The 23,173-nt window shown below is 35.0% G+C and overlaps 1 protein-coding gene across 1 annotated transcript; it reads right to left on the bottom strand.

Annotated features, from left to right (window-relative positions):
• Positions 1 to 650: 650 nt before the first annotated feature.
• Positions 651 to 22,944, bottom strand: LOC110027149 (mitogen-activated protein kinase kinase kinase 2; the record flags this gene model as incomplete). The annotated part of the gene is given in 5 exon segments (XM_020728460.1): positions 651 to 2,156; positions 11,508 to 11,981; positions 12,138 to 12,229; positions 12,359 to 12,728; positions 22,863 to 22,944. Coding segments are annotated over 4 exon segments (1,890 nt in total). The 3' UTR covers positions 651 to 1,198.
• Positions 22,945 to 23,173: the final 229 nt, after the last annotated feature.

Below are 23,173 nucleotides of genomic sequence, written 5' to 3'. Positions count from 1 at the left end.
GTCAATTAGAAGTATACATAATCTTTAGCCAATAGTTAGAAATCCTAATTTAAAAAATATCTAATGTTATATGTTTATGCAATTATTAGATCTCAAAATTATCTTTTTTTTTCTTTTCCATAAGTGATTACTATGGTTCATAAGCATAATACATATTCTCTTAAACCTTAGTTGTGAATCATTCTTATGTAGATTAAGACTCCATCAATATCATTAATTCACACTAAATAAAGTTAGAAGAAGTTGAAATAACATTGGATTTTAATGTGCAATGAAATCTCATCCATAGAAATTGAATGATGAATCACAAATTCAAAAGAAAACACCATCATCCATCCTTAGCATTATTTTACAATTCAAATACAACATACCTTTTAATTCATAATATTTTTTTATTTTTTCTTGAACCTCTATAATCATTATTTTCTAAAAATTGAAAAAAAAAATTAAAAATAAAAATAGAAAACAGAAAATGATCCCAAATAGGATCGTTTTTTTTAATGAAATATGATACAACACCTTGACGCAGTGGAAGCAATAAAGATTAAACTGCAGCAACATTTGAAACACATTGTTTACATTTTTACAAATACATTGGCAATGCAATTTTTAATATTGCAGGAATGATTTACATTTCACACAAATCATAAGCTGTCTCAACCTAATTAAGCCCTGATTAAAATATGGCTCAGCGAATGAATTGAGTAAAATGTATTACATCATGGAGTGCTGAAGAATTGTGAGAATCTACTTAGCCAAAAAAGAAATAAGTGAAAGCATATGATGCGATTCAAGATTTAAAGAGCACATCAAGTATATAGGCTTCGTTTGAGAAGGCGTTGAAACTCGATTTGATTGGTGAGAATGCCGACGCCTGAAAAAATTTTAGTTTGGTGAAGCAGCGAGGAATAAATATCTCCCAAAGTTCTTTCGCAAGAAAGATAAATTTTCACGGTTTCAAATCGTAACTGGCATTCAACGATTCGAAGAATGCGGCTTCTAAAAGAAATTTGCTGAACAATTACATTACTTCAAACGAAGCCATAATCATAACCAAAATAAGTTCACTTCCCCCCAAACATATTTCAACAAAAAACAACAAAAAATGTTTCCGGATTCATGTTTTGATCCATATATACACCCAGTCAGGCCTATTTACATGTATATTAAGTCTGAATCCACACCACATTATCAAAAACTACCTGGAAGGAGCAACCGGCTCTCCAAAAAGCACATTAGCAACTGAAGAAGGAAACCAAGCTGAACTGCTTCCATTCTGAACATGCTGAACTTTCTTCTCTTGCTGCCTCTTTGGTGATTCACCATGCAAAGCTTTCACTTCTTTCTTCACCATTCCATTCCTGACAATTACTCCAAGCTTTAGTGCAGCGAACAAACCCAAAGCAACAACTAAAGGCCTAACAGACCAATGATAATCCTCAAGGTGTTGGTACTTCTTCACCACACCATAGCAGCTGGTGAACGAGACCGCTTCAACCTCCGAAGGATCTGCGAGGTAGTTGGGAGCATCTCCAAAGCTTAATCTGCCTGGAAATCTCACCACCAAGCACCCATTTGGAAGAATTTGCATGATTCTTCCAGTTGCCCATATGCCTCCTTTATTCTTAGGCCAATCAAACATTGGATTTGATACATTTGATTTTATTCTAATGAATTGACCAATGCAGTAGGATGCTGCCATTTGAAGCTCAGTGTGATTACCTTCCCAAAGTGTTTCTAATCCAGCGAAAGCCACAGTTACCCTCCCATTGTGATCAATCTTATGCAGTATACCAATAGGAGAATGCTTCATGTCTTCTTCGTTGCTTATTCGTACCCAGTCGCCGGCAGCAAATCCGTGGCTCACTCTCTCTACCATGGAAGAATGAACCCTAAGAGGATTATGGAACCTATGGACTCTGACAAGAATAAAACCATTAGTATCATCTTTGGTTTCCAATCCCACTACAGTTCCTTCAGATATGGCCATGTTTGTTTGTTGACAAGAATCTTTTGGCTTCCTTGAGCGAACAGTATCACCGACTTGGAGAATGTCTTTTAAGAGAGACCAATCAGTGTAGCTTGAATGGTATGATTTGTTTGACAGAATCTTTGCGGAATCACTCCAGACTACATCTTTATATCCGTCCCTGATGCTGCAGATAGAAGTGAGAAACTATCATAAAATGGTACAAAACAGGTATTCAAATTTAATTAGCTTGGGGATTCTAGAGAATTAAGCAATCAGTTTAATGCTCTGGAAATCTAAATTGAGAATTTTCTTTAACAAAAATGAAGAACTTATCAGTGCCCCGCAAAATATTACACCACCCAAACTTTCATTTTCAGATTTACAGGTACGGTTGCTGGAAAAAAAGTCAGTAAAATGGATAATCCTAAGAAATATTCAGAGTTTCCCTGTTGGAGCGTAAGAGAATTTGAGGTAGATGAAAATCTAGCAAATAAACTTGAACTACAAGGAGCGAGCTCGTAGGAAATAACCGGGAGAAAGGAAAAATACTAGAAAAGAAGCTACGTTTGCTAGTACATATTCAAGGATTATATGATGAAAAAAATTCTTGGTATTTACTAGTAAAAATTATATGCAAAGATTACACGGAAGGACATGGGCAAACCAATTTTCTAGCTGCAAGAGATAAAAATCATGCAACTAAGAAAAATATGTAGAAATTGCATGAGGAATTTCAACCATCATAATAATAATAATAATAATAATAATCATCATCATCATCACAACCATTACTGTCAGAACAAGTAGCCACTCGATGCCACCCATATGGAATGCTTCTACAATACCCACCTAAAATTAATCATTTGAAGCCTAAAGGGAGAAAAATATTAAAATTTCATGTTGATGGGCTTCAAGCTTCTCACATACAATAGTCCAAACTATTAGCCATCGAGATATTGTCCGTTTTAATTCTTTTCCCTGTGGTGTAACATTTTAAAAGCTTACCAATCTAAACATTGCTCAAGAGCACATTTAGCTTTGTAATTCCTGATGAAATTCCAACCGTTACATACAAAAATGACTTGATTTTAAAGAGTTTAGCTTATTCTAGTCACAGGGTTACATAGTCTCTCTCACTCAAATACCTTCATGAATTTTACATGTCTAAATCATTCCCCAAGCAAAGAAGATTCCAGCGAGTGACTCCGACAAGTTCAAAAAGTAACTCCTAACATGTAGCACATTATCTCAGTATAGCTCTAATAGATGAAACTTATGACGTGGCATCTTATCATGTATTGCTTTAATTCTGATTTTTTAGTTATTGTATTCCTCTGATGCTAATTGCACCAACCACCATTGAAAAATTGCCCATTTTGTCTATTGGCCTCATTGATTTGTCAGCTTAGTCAGCTCATATGAATGTCACCTATCACAAGTGCTCCATAATAAATATACTTAGTTGTTGAATTCCTAAAGTAAATTTATCCATTACAATAAAAGATGGCCTGTGTGTTATGGCTTACTCTTCTAATATCCTTCCCTCACCTTTTGATGTGGGATTTAGTTTACTCATTAAAAAAAGGCTAGAAAAGCTTGAATTTTTAATCTTTTCAATGGCTATTTATACACAAATACTTGAAATAAAAAGTAAATAAATAATTAAATAACAAACAGAAAAAATCAGTCATAGTTACCTTATCAATTGTTCGAGTTGGGGTTGCCATTTGATGCCAAGAGAGCAATCAATGGGCAATTTTTCCTTAAAATATATGAATTCGTGGGAGAGGTATTTCCCTGTAACTAATAAATTTGTGGGCCCCTTATTTTCCATATCTAACTGACATGGACTGTCATAATCTTGATCCGGAATAAATATGGTCGAGTCATTTTGAGCCAAGTTGTGGATCAATATATTAGAAAAGCCATTTTCGTTTGTTTGCTTTTATTTGGGTTTAGGTTCTTTTATTGATTATAAATAGGTTTGGTGTTGTATTATGAGATTATATGGTATGATGTAGAAAGATGTGAGAGCTTTAGCTTAGTAGGTTTCTTGATGGGAATGTGTTTGTATCTATGACACCGGGTGGTGTCTGTATCCCTTTGTTATTAATGATGATATCTGAGGTCTCTTGCATCTTTTATTTGATTAGTGCATCTCCTTTGTATTTTCTTTCCTACTTCCCTTGATTTTTAGTTTCTTGTTTTTTATTTATATTTTGTACGTTTTCTCTCTATTTTCTTGCTGATTTCTGTCCCCATGCTCTAACCGGTATCATTTGGTATCAAAGATTAAGGTTCATGATTCAAATTCGTGCTTTATTTCCACAAAAACAACCTTCTTGCTATCTGTTCTTCTTTTATATTTTTTGTTTGCTGTCGTTGGAATTATCTGTTCTTGCTACTGTTATTGAAGAAATTCTATCCAGGAGTTTTCTGTTTTTGTTTGCTGATGCCATAGAAAATAGAGAATTCCAGCAAAGATTTTCCCCATTTCTTGCCCAAAATTTGAGAACAGATTCATCCCAGCATTCGTTTGTGGTTCTTTCTGTTCGCTACCTTGTCGTCAATCCCTCCTGAAATTTCTGGAATTCCAGTTGGTGTTCCTATGTAAAGGCCGAAATGTCATGCAGCCTGACAATGTTGGGATGCCTTTAAGTTGTAGAGCATCATGTTTTTTTGTAGAAATTTTTTTTTCTTGAGCCTAATTTAAGGTGCCTAAGGATTCTATAAGCAGCTTGAATGTAAAATTCTTATGATTTGTGCATAAACTAACTTATAAGGCTTACTAAAAAAACAGTCAGGGCTTGTATATAATAAAGTTTTTTTCCAACTAATCTTTCATATTGACCTATGTCCGCTTATGTTCCTTCATCCTTTGTGCTCTTTTTAACCCAAGTAGTTAGTGTTTCAAATAAGTTACAATCAAGTCTCTTTGTTTCTCTTAACATGTTTATGATATATTTGCGTTGAGAGATAAAATATCTTGCTCTAATCAAGCAACTTCAATACTCTGGAAGTATTTAAATTTGCCCAATTCCATCATTTCAAATTCTTAAGTAAATTTCTTTTTGACTGATTCATTCTTTCATTATCATTTCTTATAACAATTATATCATCAACATAAAAAATGAGAATTATAATTTTTTCATGAATGAAATATTCTCTGAAAAGGATATGATCTCCTTAACTTTACTTGTACCCAGTCCATATATAGCCACTATAAATCTGTCAAACTCAGAGATTGTTTAAAATAATGAAATGTCTTTCTGAATTTGCACATCTTATTTTTAAGAAAGCCATTGAATTCTAGTGGAAGATCCATATATACTTTTTTTTCAACGGCCCAACATAAGAAAAAAGTCTTCACATCATAATGTTGTATGAATCATCCAAGGTTAGTAACAATTTAAGTAAAAAAAAGAATTACATACATTTTTACAATAGAAGTACATGTTTACTGATAACTGCTTTTATAGGATTGAGAAAAACATTCAACAAAGTAATCTCGCTTTGCACTCCTCAAGCTTTCATCTGCTCTATATTAAAAAAAAAGATTTATTTTCATCACACAATTTTGTCCATTTGGCAGCTCAATGATATCCCAAGTATAAGTTTTTTTTTTTTTTTCAAGACATTCATCTCTTCTTTAATGACATCCTTATAATTCTTACTTTCTAATATATCAACTAGGATTTGAGATATTTTAATGGAGTTGAAGCTGATATTTGCAAAGATGATTTTATGTGTAGACAAAAAAAAAAGAAGAAAGGATGAGCTGTGCATTAAGAAATGGGATATATTGGTGAATGTGTGTAAAAGGTTGATCATTATTATCTGTGACAATTTTGAGCCTTGAGATTACTGAAGATTTCCACTGAGCTTATTTGACCGAAAAGGGTACAATTATTGGAGTTAGTGTGATTTGAATGTCAAGTTAGAAGAGTGATTTCATCAAACTTTTGGTTGTTCTCCTGAAAATGAGCTTGATCGAAAAAATATTGCTTTTCATCAAAGGTTTGCCAACTTTTAAAGTTAAAAAATCTTTTGATGGTTAGATAAAAACGCTAAGACCCTTTTTGTGTAGAAAAATCCTACAAATACACATTTGAGTGCTCTAGGATTAAGTTTATCCTAATATTATTTAGAGATGTGGACATAAACAATGCAACCAAATATTTTTGAAGTCATTTTCATTTTAGAGAGGATTTTTGAGAAGTTGTTCGCAAAAAATAATTCCACGAGTAATTCAGGAGATCTCTAAAATCCATTACTCTTGAAGTTAGTCCATTGATTATGTGCAATCAGAGCAGCTTCTCCCGAATATCTTTTTGGAGTTTAATTCTCAAAAAGAGTGAGTTTCAAATAATGTCAATTAATCTTTTTTGCCACAATTTTGTTATGGGACGTCAAGAAGAAAATTGAAGAATGATAATTTTTTATTGAAAAAGGGAATTGAAATATGATAAAAATAATCGCGAATATTATTTATGTGAAACAACTTGATGTTGACATTAAATTAATTCTTTTACTTAGTAATTAAAGGAGAACAGGAATGATATCAAATTTTTATTTGATAAGGTATAACCATGTCATTCAAGTATAATCATTAATAAATGTGAAAAATCCTATAGCTCCATATGTGCTAGAGATTTTTTAAGGTTCTCAAATATCATAGTGAATTAACATGAAAAGAGTTAAGGATCTAAAATCATTCAGGAAAAAACATGACGATGTTTTGTAATTTTTTCAAGCCTCACAATAAAATTATTCAATGTTAACATTTATAAAATAAGAAGGAAATTTATATCACAAGATTTTGAAAGAGGGATACCTATGCCTACAATGGTATTCCAAATGGTTTATGCATTGAGTGGAAATGAAGAAATATGAAAACAAAATTGCCTTCGAGAAAGTATACCCATCTTTTTCTCTAATTTTCACAATCACATTCCCCCACAGTGAGGAATTGAAACAACCTTGCAGTTATGTTGTTTAGCACTTTTACATTTTTATACAAGTCTTACGATAAGATGAGGGATAAATATAACATTATTGAGGATAAATGCAAAAAAAAAAAATCATTTAATCTGTAACGTCGTTAGGGAACCATCGACTATGTTAACTTTTCTATTACTGGGATAGAGTTTGTAGATTTGAAAAATATTGGTAAAATTTATCATGTAGTTTGTGGCTCATGCATCTAGAATTCAAATTTGTGAAGAGTTATTTGAGGCACTAAAAACACAAGAAATACAATTCATAGCATTTTAAGTAAGAAAGCATGACACAAGAGTTTTCTTAGGAAGTTGAAATTTTTTATTGTGTTAATTTCTTCTGAATCAAGTCCTTCAAATTCCACAAGGCAAGTTTGTCCTTTATTTTCATCATAATTTTGGGGCTTCTCATAGAGTTTCTTATTTTTTTTATGCATCATTTTTTCTTACATTAATTGACACTAAATAGAACACAATGGTGAAAAAGGATTCATGTAGCCGACCCCACGTAGTGAGATTAAGACTTTATTGTTGTTGTTGTATTAATTGAATCATAGATTGCCTTTAAGAAAAATTTTTTATTCTTTTTTGTCGTTCTATTGTGGAAGAATTAGTGATAGTATAGTTTTTTTTTTTTTAGCATAAGCAGATATCATAGCCGATAATTTAGATATAATATAATCTAGCATCACCATCCTTCTTCCTTCTTTAGCTCGTATCAGCAAGAAAAGTTTTTGAGAGGTGTTAAATTTTCTATGCATATAATTTGAATACGAACTTAGTCGGAATGTTGTCAAACAATTATACTCAACAGTGAGTGATGTTGTTTTCATCTATAAAATCAAAATCAAGATCTCAACAAGCAATCAAAGTAAATTTTCTATACTTTGATATCTTAATATAATGCATGATTATTAGCTTGAATTAGATTATTATCAAGATTTTATGATTTAAAGTAGCAAAGATGCATCTATTCTCAAATAATTTGTGAAAAAAGAAAGGGTTTTTTGGATTGTTAAGAATGTTTATGGTCCACTAATTTTAAGTATCATGGTGTTCTATAACCATGTCATGAAAATAGGATTTGTTTCATCCCAAAATGCAAAATTTAGATCTTATGGCTATGGATGAAAATCTATAAGATGGTGAATTTATTGTTTCCTTCCGAAAAATTTCACAACTTTATACAACTTCAATTAGTTTCTTCCATTGAATTAATATAAGGAATATAGCTGATACCATTTTATGGCTCCTAAACAGTGTTCGGGAAGCAGGTTCATAGAGGAGGTGACTGTGGAATGGTAAGGAAAAGGTAATATGTGAGTTTGACGTCATTTGGAGTGGATTACTGGGATAAGGTGGCTGTTAGACAGCAGTTTGGCGTCGATCAGCGGCTGTCCCACGAGCCGGAGGCAGGAAGACTGATTTCCTCTAGGAAATAACAGGTAACAACCAGTTGGATGGCTGCCCAGCTGAAAACAGCAGACCGGACAGTGATACTGTTATGTACGGGCGGCAAGGGGGTTCTACCGCCTGTTCCTAAGCAAGATACAAATACACCACATGCAAAAGAAAATGATATATCACCCCGGAGAGCAAAATTCAGAGAAAACACTTCTCAATTCATCAAATAAAAAAACTACAAATCCAAAACCCTAATACAATATATATAAAAATCCCCTCATAGAAAATATCTAATTAGAAACTAAGAAAATAGGAAATAACTATAAAGGAAAGAATCAAAAAAGGGAAATCACTGAAAATAACATAAATAAAATAAAAAAAGACATTTTTTTTCGCTATTCCCATACTCGTGGAATTGTTGTAACTGATGCATCACATTTCTCACAAATTGGCTTTTCTAACTGGATTTGCTTCTACTTACCTTCCAACTTAAATTACTTGCTTTGGAAGTCCTCTGCCTTCCCAAAATCTTTTCGTTTGCATGCTTGTGATTACCACTTTTGACTGAGAAGGTTCAACTCATTTTCAATCCTTATAGCTCTTTCAACTAACACAGAAATTTTTTATTTCAAAAAGAACCATTGCTAATCTCAACTAATCTCAGAGGCCGCATAAATGCTGACATAATAAGGGGCATATCTATAGAGAGAAGTAAATTTTGTTTTATACTATCTTGGACCCCCAGTCAAATTGAAGGAATTATCCTGTAGTGTTAATCTAGCTCAAGATGGAATAAACCAATCATTGAAAACTTTTATAAAATCATCACACTGAATCTGTGTGAGGGGTGTCAATCCAAATTTCCCTGTGTTGCACCTACCACCACTTCTCTGCCTCACATTGTAACATGAATGTGACTAGAACCACTCCTATTTTCTATAATATATCATGTTATCAAGAATTTTCCCAATCTTTAATAACTAATCTTTAGCAGTTGTAGGGTCACTAGCACCCTTAAATGTAGGTGGCTTGAATTTCAGAAAGATCCTCAAATGCTGATCAATTTTTGTACCATATTCAGATCTGGACACAATGAAAGTAGATCCTTCAATAGCAGTCATTTTATCAACTACTTGAGAAATCAGCTTAACAATACCCTATAACTCAATAGTTTTAGTTGTCTCATTTACCCTGTTCTGAATATCACTTATGTTAGAATTATTTTTAGCTTGCATTTTGTGTTCGGCAATTAGCTTAGAAGGCCAGCACTCAATTCTTTTTTATATTTCTTCAGGCATATTTACCTATAATTGCACAATTTTGCAGCTAATGCAATTTATTATATAATAATTATCTCAATACCTGAATTATTCCTCAAGTCAGGTGTTACCCACCCTAAATCCAATCAGCCTATAGTTCTGCATGGATCAATTCATATTTTAATCACATTCCTATGACATCTAAATCCAAACATGCTTACATTATTATTATCATCCAACCTTTATTGTACTATCACTTTCTGTCACACCCCAGCTTACCCCTCATGATCAACAAGTGGTGCAACAAAGTTAGACGAATTAGTCAGACACAATTATCCATCAACATTCATCCTAACTTGCACAAATCAAATTTAGAGGGTAACGAATTGGTCCCACTCAATCCTCACAAATATTAACAATTCAATTCCATTCAATATTTATTCACATTCTAACACAGGAAAGTACGCATAAAATTTTCGCAAATCACATATAGAACTGCAAACATTAAACATATAAAAGAACATACTCCAAAATTCTTCATGACATACTCAAAAACCAAAAAAATTTACAACCCAAATGCTATACAAAGTCACATCTGACTAATCGCCTAGATGCTTCTTACCCCTCCCTGAAAGACAACAACAAACTGTAATAAGCTACAAGCTTAGTGAAATAATCAGTGCTAAAATTAAATTTTATAGATGAAAAGAAAATGTAAATGCTCAATCATGAATAGTATGAGGGACAGCAATACAAAATAATCATGCTTAAAATGTTTGAAATATGTAAAACAAGTAATAAAATTAGTAAACAATAACAAAGTATAACAGACACATTTCATTTAATCATTTGCACAATCATATAAATTTTTGGAATTGATTTATACTCATTAGTTGTTGTTTTAGAAATATCATTTATACTTGCATAGTCTTTGATTTAATTCATTTTATTGGGTCATCACCCAACCCATCGGTTATACAACTGTTGATAAATATTGGTAAACACCCCCTAATATCAAAAAGTTCGTTCGAGTATCAATATCAAGAGTAAAAAATTTTATCATTTTTTGTAATCTTTACCTCTATGCAAATCATCTAAACAATAGTCTACCTATCACAACACTTGTAACATTCTCTTAATCATTTTATTTGTTAAAGATCATTTTTCATATGCATATATAATTGTAAATATACCTGAAAACAATTGATTTAATGAATATATATATAAATTCAATAAAAATAGTAAAATCAGTAGTGTTTACTCAAGTTTAATTTTCTATAACATATACAACTATTCAATGATGATCGATATGTTAGAAGTGACAAACATTTATCAGCAGTCGTATAGCCAACGAGTTGGGCGACGATCAAATGAAATGAATTAAGTCAAAAAGATTGTATGATTAATATTAGACAGATAAAGTACTAAATATCAAAAATAGAAATTGCCAAAGGAGTAGCAGCAATTGCAAACTGGGTTGTTTAGGTGCATACGATGAACAGTGAAAGATGAACTGATAAAAAGATAAAGCATAATTTACATAAAAGGAATTAAGAAATAAGAGTAAACTAATAGTATATTAACTAGAATTCACGCAAAAAAAAAGATAAAAAACACGTGAATATACAGTTTAACAAGCAACATTCAATGGGATAAGGTTAATGATGGTAAAGATAATGACACAGGCATAAATTAGAAATCTATTTCATTTATTAGCAACACTTTCGCTTTACAAGCTCAGCCTTTGATAAACAGCAAATCAAACATAATAAATATATAATCATAGAACTAAAAGCAGGGAATAAAACTTTTACATCAATGGCTTCATAAAAATGCTCTACTTTTTGGGGGGAAAAAAAATACTGTAACAGTTACCTTTTAAAGACATCCAGTACATCAGTCATTAGAGGACGATTTCGAAAGTCATACTCAAAGCATCCATGAAGAACATTTTCCATCTCAGGAGGCAATCCGGTTGGAATATTTGGCTTCACCTGCTTTTTAACAGCCAAGTTATATATTTCATCAGCAGACTTGCCGTGCCAAGGCTGATAACCGGTCAACATTTCCACAATGCTACACCCAAAACCCCATGAATCTGTCTCAAAGGAAATTGGACCCCTGATGCTTGGTTGCCATTGTTCAGGAGCCATGTAGTGTGACATTCCGGGCCTCTGTACAAGATCTGAACTTGATAACGAGAATCCAATAAGTAAGAATGGAATTCCAAATTCCCCTAGGACTGCATGGTCATCTCCATCAAGAAGAAAGTTACAAGGTTTAAGATTAAGCACCAATATTTCTTTAGAGTGGAGCTGAGATATGCCCTCAGCAAGCTCAATGCCATACCTGTCATAGAAATAGGATGAGTAAAACTAAAAGCATGAAGATTCAGAATAAATTACATAACCATTGTTTGAAATCCACCCTTAACAGATATAGGATGGGGAGACTGCATAAAATGACAATGGAAATTATTGATGAAGAAATTGTTAGAATAAACACCTCAGAACATCAGGAAGTGAAAGCTTTCCATCTTTAGCAAGAGCTATCTTATCACCAATAGATCCTTCACAGAACTTCATAACAATGCAAACCTGATTAAAAATAAAAGGCAAGCCACATTCAAGAGTTTTCTTTGCTCTTTATCAAGTTCCCTTATCAAAAGAATATGCTGTGCAGATAAAAATCATAACAAAAATCCACCAATAAATAAACCAGTTTACCCTTCCATTCAGAATTGAAATACCATGGAGAAGGCAAACATTTTTTAGTCCTTGACATTTGGAGAATATATTCTCAAACTTGCTTATCAATACTTGAATATAATCATCTTTAACAGGATACAACATTTTCACAGCAACTTCATGGCATCGATCATAATCTTCAAAGGAGTGATGATGGGTTGCAAGCCAAACATCACCAAAAGGACCCCGTCCTATCCTGTGCCCAAGCTTTAGCATATCTGGATTAATCCAAGCACTAATCTTATTCGGCTTTAAAATAACAGGCTTTAGATGATCTGGATCACCCTCAAATAACATGTACTCGAATGAGTCGGATGATTCAGATATAGGAACTTGTCCAGACATTGTCCTACTTGGTGAATAAGCAATGTTAGACAGCAATCAGGCAACAATTCATAGTCAGAAAAGCAGGAGTAGTAGTGAGCAGAAGCCATGAAAATGTGAAATAACCCTAATAATAAAAACAGAGACACAAACTGACACACACAACCAAGGGATCAAATAATCCAAAGTGGAAGGATAAATTAAAATGCATATAAAATTGGAAGTAAGAATAGAAATATCACTCCAATATTACTGACTAAGGGAGAAAGAGCACTGTCGGTCAACTTTTCGATTGATTGATTATTTGAAAATATGAATATGAAAATAATTTTTGAGATTTAATTTAAATATAAGAGATATTTAGTTTGAGTTTTAAAAGTAATATGTTTTAATTTTTGAAAAATGAGACCAAATGGATCTCATTCGTCCAATAGTTTGCATAATCGTGTCTGATACCGCGAACACTACATCTTCCCGAAAGATAAGTGTAGACCTCGGCAATAGACCCAATCCTGCAAACTAAGAGATTTGTGACATCCGTTTAGTCTGCGAACCTTTTATATATGACCGACAAGTTCCCCTATCTAATACAAAGATTAAATAGAGTTTATTTTACCTGGGTTCCAAGTTCCCTATAGAAGCAAGCCCCTATAGTTAATTACATCTCAAATGACTGGGGTCAATTGAGAAAACTCTCGCTAGTGATCAGAGGTATTAGTCTTCAAGATTCCAAAGTTTAGGTTTTCACGGTAGAACGAGGAAAATCAAGTGGGAATGGCTCAAATAGAAACAGTTATATCAGAAGTCCAAAGAAAAGAAAAGTCACAGATCCTGAGGAGAACTCTCAGTGACTTCCCAAACTATCCTACTGTGTACTGCATTTTTAGAGATGGTGTTATTCGATTGTTCAATCCTGCCAATTTTATTATTTGAGACTTACATATGCATAACATCTGCCACAGAGATAAGAGGGTTTACGCGTGTCATACGACAACCTTGGAACCTAAGGCGGGTTAGGACTTACGCCGCACAACATGGTTATACAGGAGCCTAAAAAGGGGAGTGTGAGGATTTGCGTTGCGCTAGGCGAGCTACCTCGAAATCCTATGGGCTTTATTATACTAGGAAGAGATAATGTCGAAGAAGATCTTCTTGCTGCTCGGTCTGAATCCCTCGTCGTGCTTCCCACAAAGTTGGCTCCAAGCTCCTATCCTCACGACGGCTTCAGGTTTAAGTGTTTGAGATTGATGATTTGTGCTTCACAGTTTTGGTGTCAATGTTTTCGTTTTGTTTTGTTTCAGTTTTGATTTCAGTTCTAGTTTTGCATGCAGAGTAAGCAAATCACAGGTAAATAAAATGTACTTAAAACGTAAAATGCAGTAAATGAAAATGTTGTAGATAAACTGTAAAAGTGTACCTGGGTATCTGCTACTGTTGCATTATTAATGTTGCGAGCATAGTATGATTTGCAGAAAATTTAAATAAACTTGCAAGAAAATTAAACAAGGCGAGAAAACTCAGCACCTAAGTCAGAAAAATGAGTTGTAAAAAAAATCACGGCAAAAGAAACTCTTAGCCACATATGAAAGATCAAGACTGAGTATAAAACATTGGTAAAAGTGGAGGCTCAGAGCTGGGCTGTGTGCTTCCCGACCTTGAGTAAGAGTTGTCAACTCGACAATCTACAGGAGGCAGTTCTTAACCTCAATCCAAATGACTAACCATGAACTTTTATAAATTTTCATAGAAAAATTATTTGATTTTTCATGCAAAAGCTGTTGTTTGAGTCTTTTTTATGCAGAGTTTTTTTTAACATGCAAAAGAAATTTTGTTTTATTTTCGTAAATATTTTTGTAAAGCCGTGTAGTCCACAGGTTAGTCACTCTAATCGTGCAAGAACTACTGACAACCTAAGAGAGTCGGAGGCAACAATCCTACCAAGAGTCGACGAATAGTATCATAGGTCATTTCTCTCTTTCTTATTAAAGATCCTTGAGGTAGGAGATATTATTCTAATAATCTTACTTCGTATCCCTCGTTTAAGCACACATAAGCAATGTCGTCATCGCCCTCGCCACCTAGACCGTAGACTCATCCTAGTCCGATGATCCATATGTGGCGTTAACAAATTTCCCCAATTGCCAGAAAGATTTGAGTGTAATATTCAAACTCAAATCCCGATGTACTGGGTTTCATTGTTGGTTAAGTTATTGCGGGAATTTCACTGTTGATTTAATTAAGGAAGCATGAACTACATCTCGGTGCATCCTGGTGTCTAGTGTCTTGATCAATTTGTGAATCAGGGTCAAGTGTCAAGTTTCATTGTGCATTCGAGGATTGGGTGAATAGACTCTTACCTAAGGTATGTTCCTGAAACCTTGGGAGGTTACACTGCAGAGATTAGGTAGATGGGCTCTCACCTAAGGTGTGCTCCTAAAGACTAGGAAATCTATGCTGAGAATTAGGTGGATGGACTCTCACCTAGGGTGTGCTCCTAAAATCTAGGAAGTCTATGCTGAGGATCAGGTGGATGGACTCTCACCTAGGTTGTGTTCCTAAAAACTAGGAAGTTTAATAGGCTCTCACCTAGGGTGTGCTTCTAAAGTGTAGGAAGCCTCTTCTAAAGTTTAGGAAGCCTAAACCGAGGACTAGGTGGATAGGCTCTCACCTAGGCTGTGCTTCTAAAGTTCTAGGAAACCTACACTTTAACTTTTGCTTAAAGTGATTTAAGGCTTTCTATATCTTCCAATTAATTAAATCATCAATCCCCATCTTTATGACTTAACCATTTAAAAACGAATAAAAAAAAAGAAGGATAAGACAAGTCCCACTTCCAAAACTAGTAAAGTCAAGAGGGAAAACGATGAGTAAATCGACCTAAAAGCGTTTAAACAACAATCGATTGAAACCCAAAACAGTGGGCAAAAAAAAAAGGGTCCGTAAAACCAATTCTAAACCGCATGTAAATCAACACTTAAAGGCTACATAAATCTCGCCAAAATAGTGTATAGATTGCCTCCAAATTAGCCCACCAAAATGCCTTAAAACATTGATTAAAACAACCCCGTAAATGTTGGGTTTAATGCCTCCAAAATAGTAGACAAGGCTCTCAAAATCAGCCTTAAAACAGTAATTTTAAAATTCCGAAACAGCTCTTATGTAAGCTCAAAGCATCAATTTCAAATGTCCCAAAATCAGCTAGGAAATCCAGTCCAAGATAGTGTGTAAACTCTCCTAAATCAGGTAACAGATTGGCTCTAAAATAGTACGTGAATCAGTAGGCAAAGCCCTAAAAATCACAATGTTTAAACCCACCAAACAACGGGTAAAACAACCCACAAGGAAGGCATTCGGAAATAAAAGAACATAGTCCCGCAAAGAAGTATTCAAGCCCTGGAATAACGGTCATCTCGAGCCTCGCAGTATTCCATTTCGAGTGCTCGAAGCACAAAATCAACAAATAAGTATTTAAGATCAATAAATAAATGGTCATTGGGACCTCACAATGTTTGCATTCAAGTGCTTGAAACATAAAACCAGCAAATGGGCATTTAAAATCAGCAAGTAAATGGTCATTGGAACATCAAAATATTTGCATTTAGGTGCTTGAAACATAAAACCAGCAAATGAGCGTTTAAAATCAGCAATAACATATAATCGAAATATTGTTTATATTTCTCCAAAATCAGTAAGAATGTATTCATGTAGAGAGGGTTCCATTTCAAATTTATGTAAATAATTTGATAGTCATAAAATGCAATAGCTGGAAGAATATACCTGCAACCGAGAAGAATTAGAAGAGATACCAATCTCATGTGATGAAGAGGGACAACCGAGCGTTGTAGAGTCAGCGAGCACTAAACAGGTGAAATATGGGACTTTCGAAGGTCTTGCACGCAGTGATCCTGTGGCCAGCTAATTCTAATAGCAAGTGTGCCGTTGGGTTTCCATCGAGAGGTGAAGTCGAACAGGAAAGGCGACGAGAATTTCGGGCGCGGGTAGGAGAGCCGACGAGAGAAGCGAAGCCGAGCAGGAAAAGTGAAGCCGGGCGAGAGAAAGGCTTCGGTGCAGAGGGGAGGCGAGCGAGGAGGCAAAGCAAGTGGGGGTTTCGGTTGAGAGAGGAGTAGGCAAGCGAGATGGGCTCGAGTGGGGATTCGGTGCAGCGGGCTCGAGGCAGAGAGGAAAGGCAAGACTGGAAGGTAGACGCGAGGGTCTGTCGAGAGGAAGAGAGGAGGCGAGAGAGATGGCGTCGAGCGGGAGAATTGAAGCAAGCGACTATTTCGGTGCCGAGGAGAGAAGTCGAGCGAGAGGAAGTGTGGAGCGGTTTCATCGCGTAGAGAAAGTAGCGTGCGAGATCGAGCGTGAGGAGGAAGAGGGGAAGCGAGATTTTCAGTGCAGGGGAAGAGGGGGTCGACCGCACGCGAGCAGGAAATCTGGAGGCGGGACGAGCGTGTCTCGGTCGCGGAAGTGTAGATGAGCCGAGCGGCTGGGGATCGAGAGAAAAGGTGAGGCCGAATGCGGTGCGAGCAGGAGTTCGAGCGAGGGTTTCTGGAACTTCGATAGGTGGAGGAGGCGAGCGAGCTCGAGAAGACGGGGAGGCGAGTGTCTTCGGTGCGTGAGGCAGAGAGGGGGAGAAGGCGAGCGAGAGAGCCGAATCTCCAGGGAGGAGCCCGAGCGGGATTTCTATCCCTCGAATTCCAAAATAACCGTTAAGTTTGCGTTGGGCGGCGAATTAAAAGACTTCCATTCAGGTAGCTGGGTTCAAATGAAAAATTTTAACTCTCAATTAGATAAAATTAAATGACGAATTTGAAATTCAAAAATTTAAAATTCAAAATCGTCTAACCCTTGTTCAGCCCGAGTCAAGCCCGAATCGAACCCGAGTTGAACCTGGGTTGAGCCTGGGCCCGCTAAAAAATGCATCGATTTACGTGTCATTTGTTTGTGCGCGTAACCCTAGCAATACGGGTGTCCTTCCAAGCTAAAGTTGACGTTCAGGATGCGTCGGCGCGGTCCATTTCGTCATCCGGGGTTGTCCGGACAAGTTCGCCGACGGGCGAGTCGATTCAAGTCAAAGTCGTGTGTGGTGCAGTGAGTGCGTGAATTGCGGCGTTCACGAGTAATCGAGTCACAAATGATTCACCTAAGGCTGTTTGATCCTATAGGAACTCATTTTCATGCCCTCTACATGTTGGTCCTTAGCCCTTGCAACTAGAAGTTGAGTGTTTGGAATCACTCATGCGAGTTCTTCACAAAAATGAGTCAATAAGTGGCTTGAAGTTCTACGGCAGGGGACTCCATTGCTAGTCCGCTAGGAAGGTCAATAAGAACTCCTAAAGCTAGATCTTAGGTTCTAAGAGTAGGAGACTAAGACCTCACTAAAAATGAGGTCAACAAGCACCTACTATGAAAATAAGTTTAATGTTGTTGTTGTAATTTTAAATCAGAAATAAACATCTCATTTAGTTGTTGTGAACTTTAAAAAAAGTTCGCCCATGAAGCTAAAGAAGAAAAAATCAGCAGCATGCTAAAATAGCAGATGAAATGCATGGATAGGCTTAAAAGAATTCAAGAAATTTAAAATCATTTGAGCTTAATCAAATCAATAAATAAACTGAATCCAAGATTCCAATGTCAATAGATTCCATTTTACTATTATTTAATATAGAGAAATGTTGAGATTTGGAATAGAGTGGCTCGTTTTATTGATAGAAAAGGGATATTTAAACCCAATAATAATAGACACAGCAAAGTAAAGAAATAAAACAAAATAAACAAACATAAAAGAAATAAAACAGAATAAATAAATAGGAATGAAATAAAATATAATAAAACAAATAGGAAATATATAATGAGGGGATAAAAGCTAATAATAGGTAATAATGGCTACGAATTATCGTTATAAATCTAATACTCCTCCTCAAGTTGAAGCATAGATGTTGATCATATTCAACTTGGATTTGAAGTCATTGAATGAACAAAAACAAAAGACCAGAAAGATTCTTGGTGAGAATATCTGCTAGCTAACCATTAGAGGACACAAACGGAACAAAAATTTTCTCGGACTCAATTTTTTCCTTAATAAAGTGTATGTCAATCTCAATAGTTTTGGTATGCTCATACTGAACTAGATTGCGAGCAATGCAGATGACGGTCTTATTATCACATAATAGCTGCAATGGAATAGAGGTTGGAATACAAATTTCACGGAGCATGATGCGTAATCATAGGGCTTTATAGATCCCCGGGGACATAGACCGAAATTCAGCTTCAACACTGCTCCGGGCAACCACAGACTGTTTTTTGTTTTTCCACGTGATAAGATTTCCTCGTACAAATGAGCAATACCCCGACATAGAATGTCGATCATGAACCGAACTGACCCGGCTCAATTAGCATCTGTATAAACAACAACAAATCGAGAGATGTGACAAAAGAAAAATAAACCTAAGTCAGGTATACCTTTTAAATGGTGGAGAACCAATGAACAGCTGGATGATGATGCTCATAGGGGTCATGCATGAATTGACTCACTATACCAATAGTGTGGTATATATCGAGGCGAGTATGGGCGAGGTAGATGAATTTCTACACAAGACGCTGGTAGTGAGTCTTATTGATAGACATAGCATTGAGAATGTCAGATAATTTTTCATTGGGATCCATAGGGACAACCACGGGTTTCTATAGAAGAAAATTAGTCTTTATCAAGAGATGAACTACATATTTACACTGAGATAGGCAAAGACCTCAAGATGATCGAACTACTTCAATGCCAAAGAAGTATCAGAGAGATCCCAAGTCTTTCATTTCAAAGGACTTCGCAAGAATGTTTTTCAAGGACTCCAATGCTGAGAGATCGTTACTTGTAAGAATAATATCATCAACGCAGACAATAAGAATATCTACCTGATATGCGTCAAATTTTCATATTTTTCATGCTTTAATTCCAGCTATTTACCTTTTTTACTTTTGAAAGGTTGGAATTAATTTTACAGGTTACCGAAGTACTAACACAAAAATCAAAATAAAAAGAGGAAGTTTAGAAAAATTGGTGTGACCATGCCTCCTGAGCAACGTGGTCATGCAGAAATCGGGCATGGTAACACCCAATTTGCCAAAAAAAGATCGTGCGAAGGATCCTTCTGGAGTAGCCACACTGAACCGCGGAGTGACCACGCCGACCAACCCGAGCCCACGAAGTAATTACACAGCAGGTCGAGCGCTGTCATGCCACATATCTTTTCAGTTTTGGAAAAATTTTAATGCGGGATTTTGACAATTTTGGGAAAGTTTTTGAATTCATTCTATAAAATCATTGCAATGAGAAGATTTAGGAAGCTTTTGGTGGGGAGAATTAAGAAGGAGGCTAGGGTTTAGAGGGAGACTTTTTCTCTTCTCTCTAATTACTTTTGTCTGATTTTTCTGAGAGTTTGTGAGAGAATTTGGAGGCAGTTCCTGTAAGAGAGGAGATCAAAGGGTTGTAAGTGTTTTTTATTGCAATAAAAATATTTCTCACGGGTTTTGTTTGAATGAAATTGCCTTTGTTTTTCTCTCAATCCATAAGTAGCTAAGCATTATTGTCGTGCCTTTGTGATTTTTGGGATGGATTTCTTGGCTTGAATTTTATTCCTGATTTCTCATATTGATTTATGCGATTGAATTCGATAAAATTGTTGGATAACTTTCTGAACTTCGCTTACTTCTAACCGGGCCAATTAGAACGTTAAAATTCATCGTGATATACAACTTTGGCAGAAGTGTAGTAGAATGATTGGGTTAACCACAAGATCTGAATCAAATAGGAATATTTTATTCTAGATCTTGCAACCAATAAAAGAGGATCTAAATCTATTGGGGATGCCATAAAGATAGGCGAAAGTTATTTTTGTGGAATTCCAAATCTTCTTGGGATCTAGGCATAGGCTTAAGAAGAACTTAATATCCCTAGTTGACAACCACCACGAAAGAGGAATTTGAATAAAAATCAAGCCAACAAACACACCTAAATCAAAGAGGCATGATCCTCATCAATCTTGAAAAAAAGCCTTGGGCAATGCACAAATTTGAATATTCTACATTTCATAGCATGCATAATATTGATAAATTTTTAAACTAGATCAAAAAAACTGATGATTACTTTGATCGCAAAAACATAGAAAACTATCAAACAACTACTTTCTTCAAAAAATTAAAAATGCAAGGAAAGGAAGGATTCACCAAAAATAGAACAAATACTTGTGAGAAAAACTTTGACATGAGTAGTGGTAAAAGAAAATTTAATTACCATCTAAAACAACTAAACCCCAAAACATGAGATTGTCTACTTAGCTCTATGGATATGTCCTTCTGCTTTTGATAGGAGGAGTCTGAAAGATGTAGTTTAGCATGAAAGAAGGAAATCATAAGAATGAAGATAGCTTCAACCATATAGAGAAAAAATGCTACATATTGTGTTCTATGAAAAGAAGAATCAAACCCATCATCAAAAGAAATATCAACTTCAGTAGTTGCTCTTAGACTTTGCTCAAAAATTCCCAATATCATTTTCCAGTGGGAAATAAAATTCTAATGATATACCAAGGGAGAGCTCTCATTTTTCTCAAGTTGCTTCATACATTGAGTTCTAGATCTAGAATCATCACGTTCGTAAAACCAGAACTTTATAAAAAGTATTGAACAAACCTCACAAAGGGGGGAGAGAAGGAAAGAGAGAAAGCAAGGAATTAGAAAGAAATGTTTTAAAATTTTACTAAATTTCTATAAAAAAAATACATATTAAAGTAACCCAAGCCAATCAAAATGTCTAAATGTATGAGTTCATCTTTTGACCCTCTTTATAGGTTTAAGTCAAAGTTCAATACAATAAAAGTTATAATACTTAGAAAAGTAAAAATTGTACAAAAAGCAATTGAACAAAATTAGTTATGTAGCTAAATTGTTTAATTGAACTGACAAACTAGTTGGCAAATTCCAAGTTCTATTATTTGAATAGCTGCAATTCAAAGACCTGATGATATACTAAGTAAAAGTTGAATTCCTTGATTAAATTCTCTTGATGATCTGTTAAAGTTCATAAAATGAGGTGCCAAGTTCCCTAGAAAGGGGTGCCAATTTCATTGGTTGAGTTCAGTGGATGAGTTCAGCATCTTCGGAAGCTTCAACTCTGAGATGAATTTAAGGTCTATGGTATCTTCAAGATTAAAATGATTTTACGATCTCTGATAACTATAAGGCCTCTATTGATTTCAGCTTCAAATGAGTTCAAGATCTTTGGAGACTTCAAGTCTAAGCTGAGTTCAAGATGTTTAGCAGCTTCAAGTTTGAAACAAGTTCATGATCTTTGAAAACATTAAATCTGACATGAGTTCAAAATCTCCAGCAACTTTAAATTTGAGACAAGTTCGAAGTTGCATTCTAACTTGATTAACCTAATCCAGTTGATCAAGTGTAGATAATAATTAGCAAAACAAAAAAGTTAGCATTCTCATTTTTAATACACCTAATAACATGAGATTGCATCAACATACACCTAACCACATAAGATTCTACCAACATAAAATTCAAACGTTGAACCGTATTAAAAGTCTCTATGTTGTATAACAAACAAATAGCATCAAATATAGAATATATTAGAAGGAAGCGGATCCCAAATCATGAGATCAAAGTCCAAAAATGGCGAAAAAAGTTTAAAATTATAATGCAAAAGTCTTGCCCAAATTGATATGCAACAAGTGCTTTACTAGATAGAATCCACAAAGGCATATTTGTCAGAAACAGTGACCTATGACAACTGTCAGATCCGATATCACTATTTAAAAAAATATGAATTAACAAATAACTAATTTCAAGAACATTAGCACCATGCATGTGTTTACTGTGATGAAATCAATATACTTCCAACCGAAAAATCAGAGAGAAAATGCTCATACTAAGCATATCAAGAACTCAGAAAAGCAATTCAACCAGGATTTTTCCATTAATTCATCAAAAGAAAAATGAAAACCAAAAATTTCCATTAGGAACCTAATTTTCACAGAATAAGAACCCTATTCTGTAATTTCCAGCACCCCACCACAGACGAACAAAAAAGCACAGGAGGAGAAAAGAAAAAAACATAATCCGCAGCACAAAACTTAAAGAGAAGTCATTCTTTCACCTCGAAGTCGGTTCCTGATGAGCTCTATCTTCTCCTAGCAAAGTCGACGAATTTTCTTAAGATAATCTGAATAGCTAGAGATCTTGAGATTATGGGGAAAAAAGCGATGAATTTTATCCAAATTAAAAATAAAAATAAAAACTCAAATCAAGAAGAAAGTCTGGAATTTGTGTTCCGAGCTCGAGAAGCTGACAGTAGAGTAAAGAACGTGTCGAAAGGACGTGTCGATAAATGCTGTGGATGCGCTGTCTCTCTCCCAGTCTCCCTGCTAAAATACTAATAGTTATGGATGTTAGGTTCGTTCGTGTTCG

This window comes from Phalaenopsis equestris, unplaced genomic scaffold (assembly GCF_001263595.1).
Source record: "Phalaenopsis equestris unplaced genomic scaffold, ASM126359v1 Scaffold000417, whole genome shotgun sequence".
Lineage (NCBI taxonomy): Eukaryota > Viridiplantae > Streptophyta > Magnoliopsida > Asparagales > Orchidaceae > Phalaenopsis > Phalaenopsis equestris.
The sequence above is the reverse complement of the archived record's forward strand: the minus strand, read 5'-3'. Positions and strand labels throughout refer to the sequence as shown.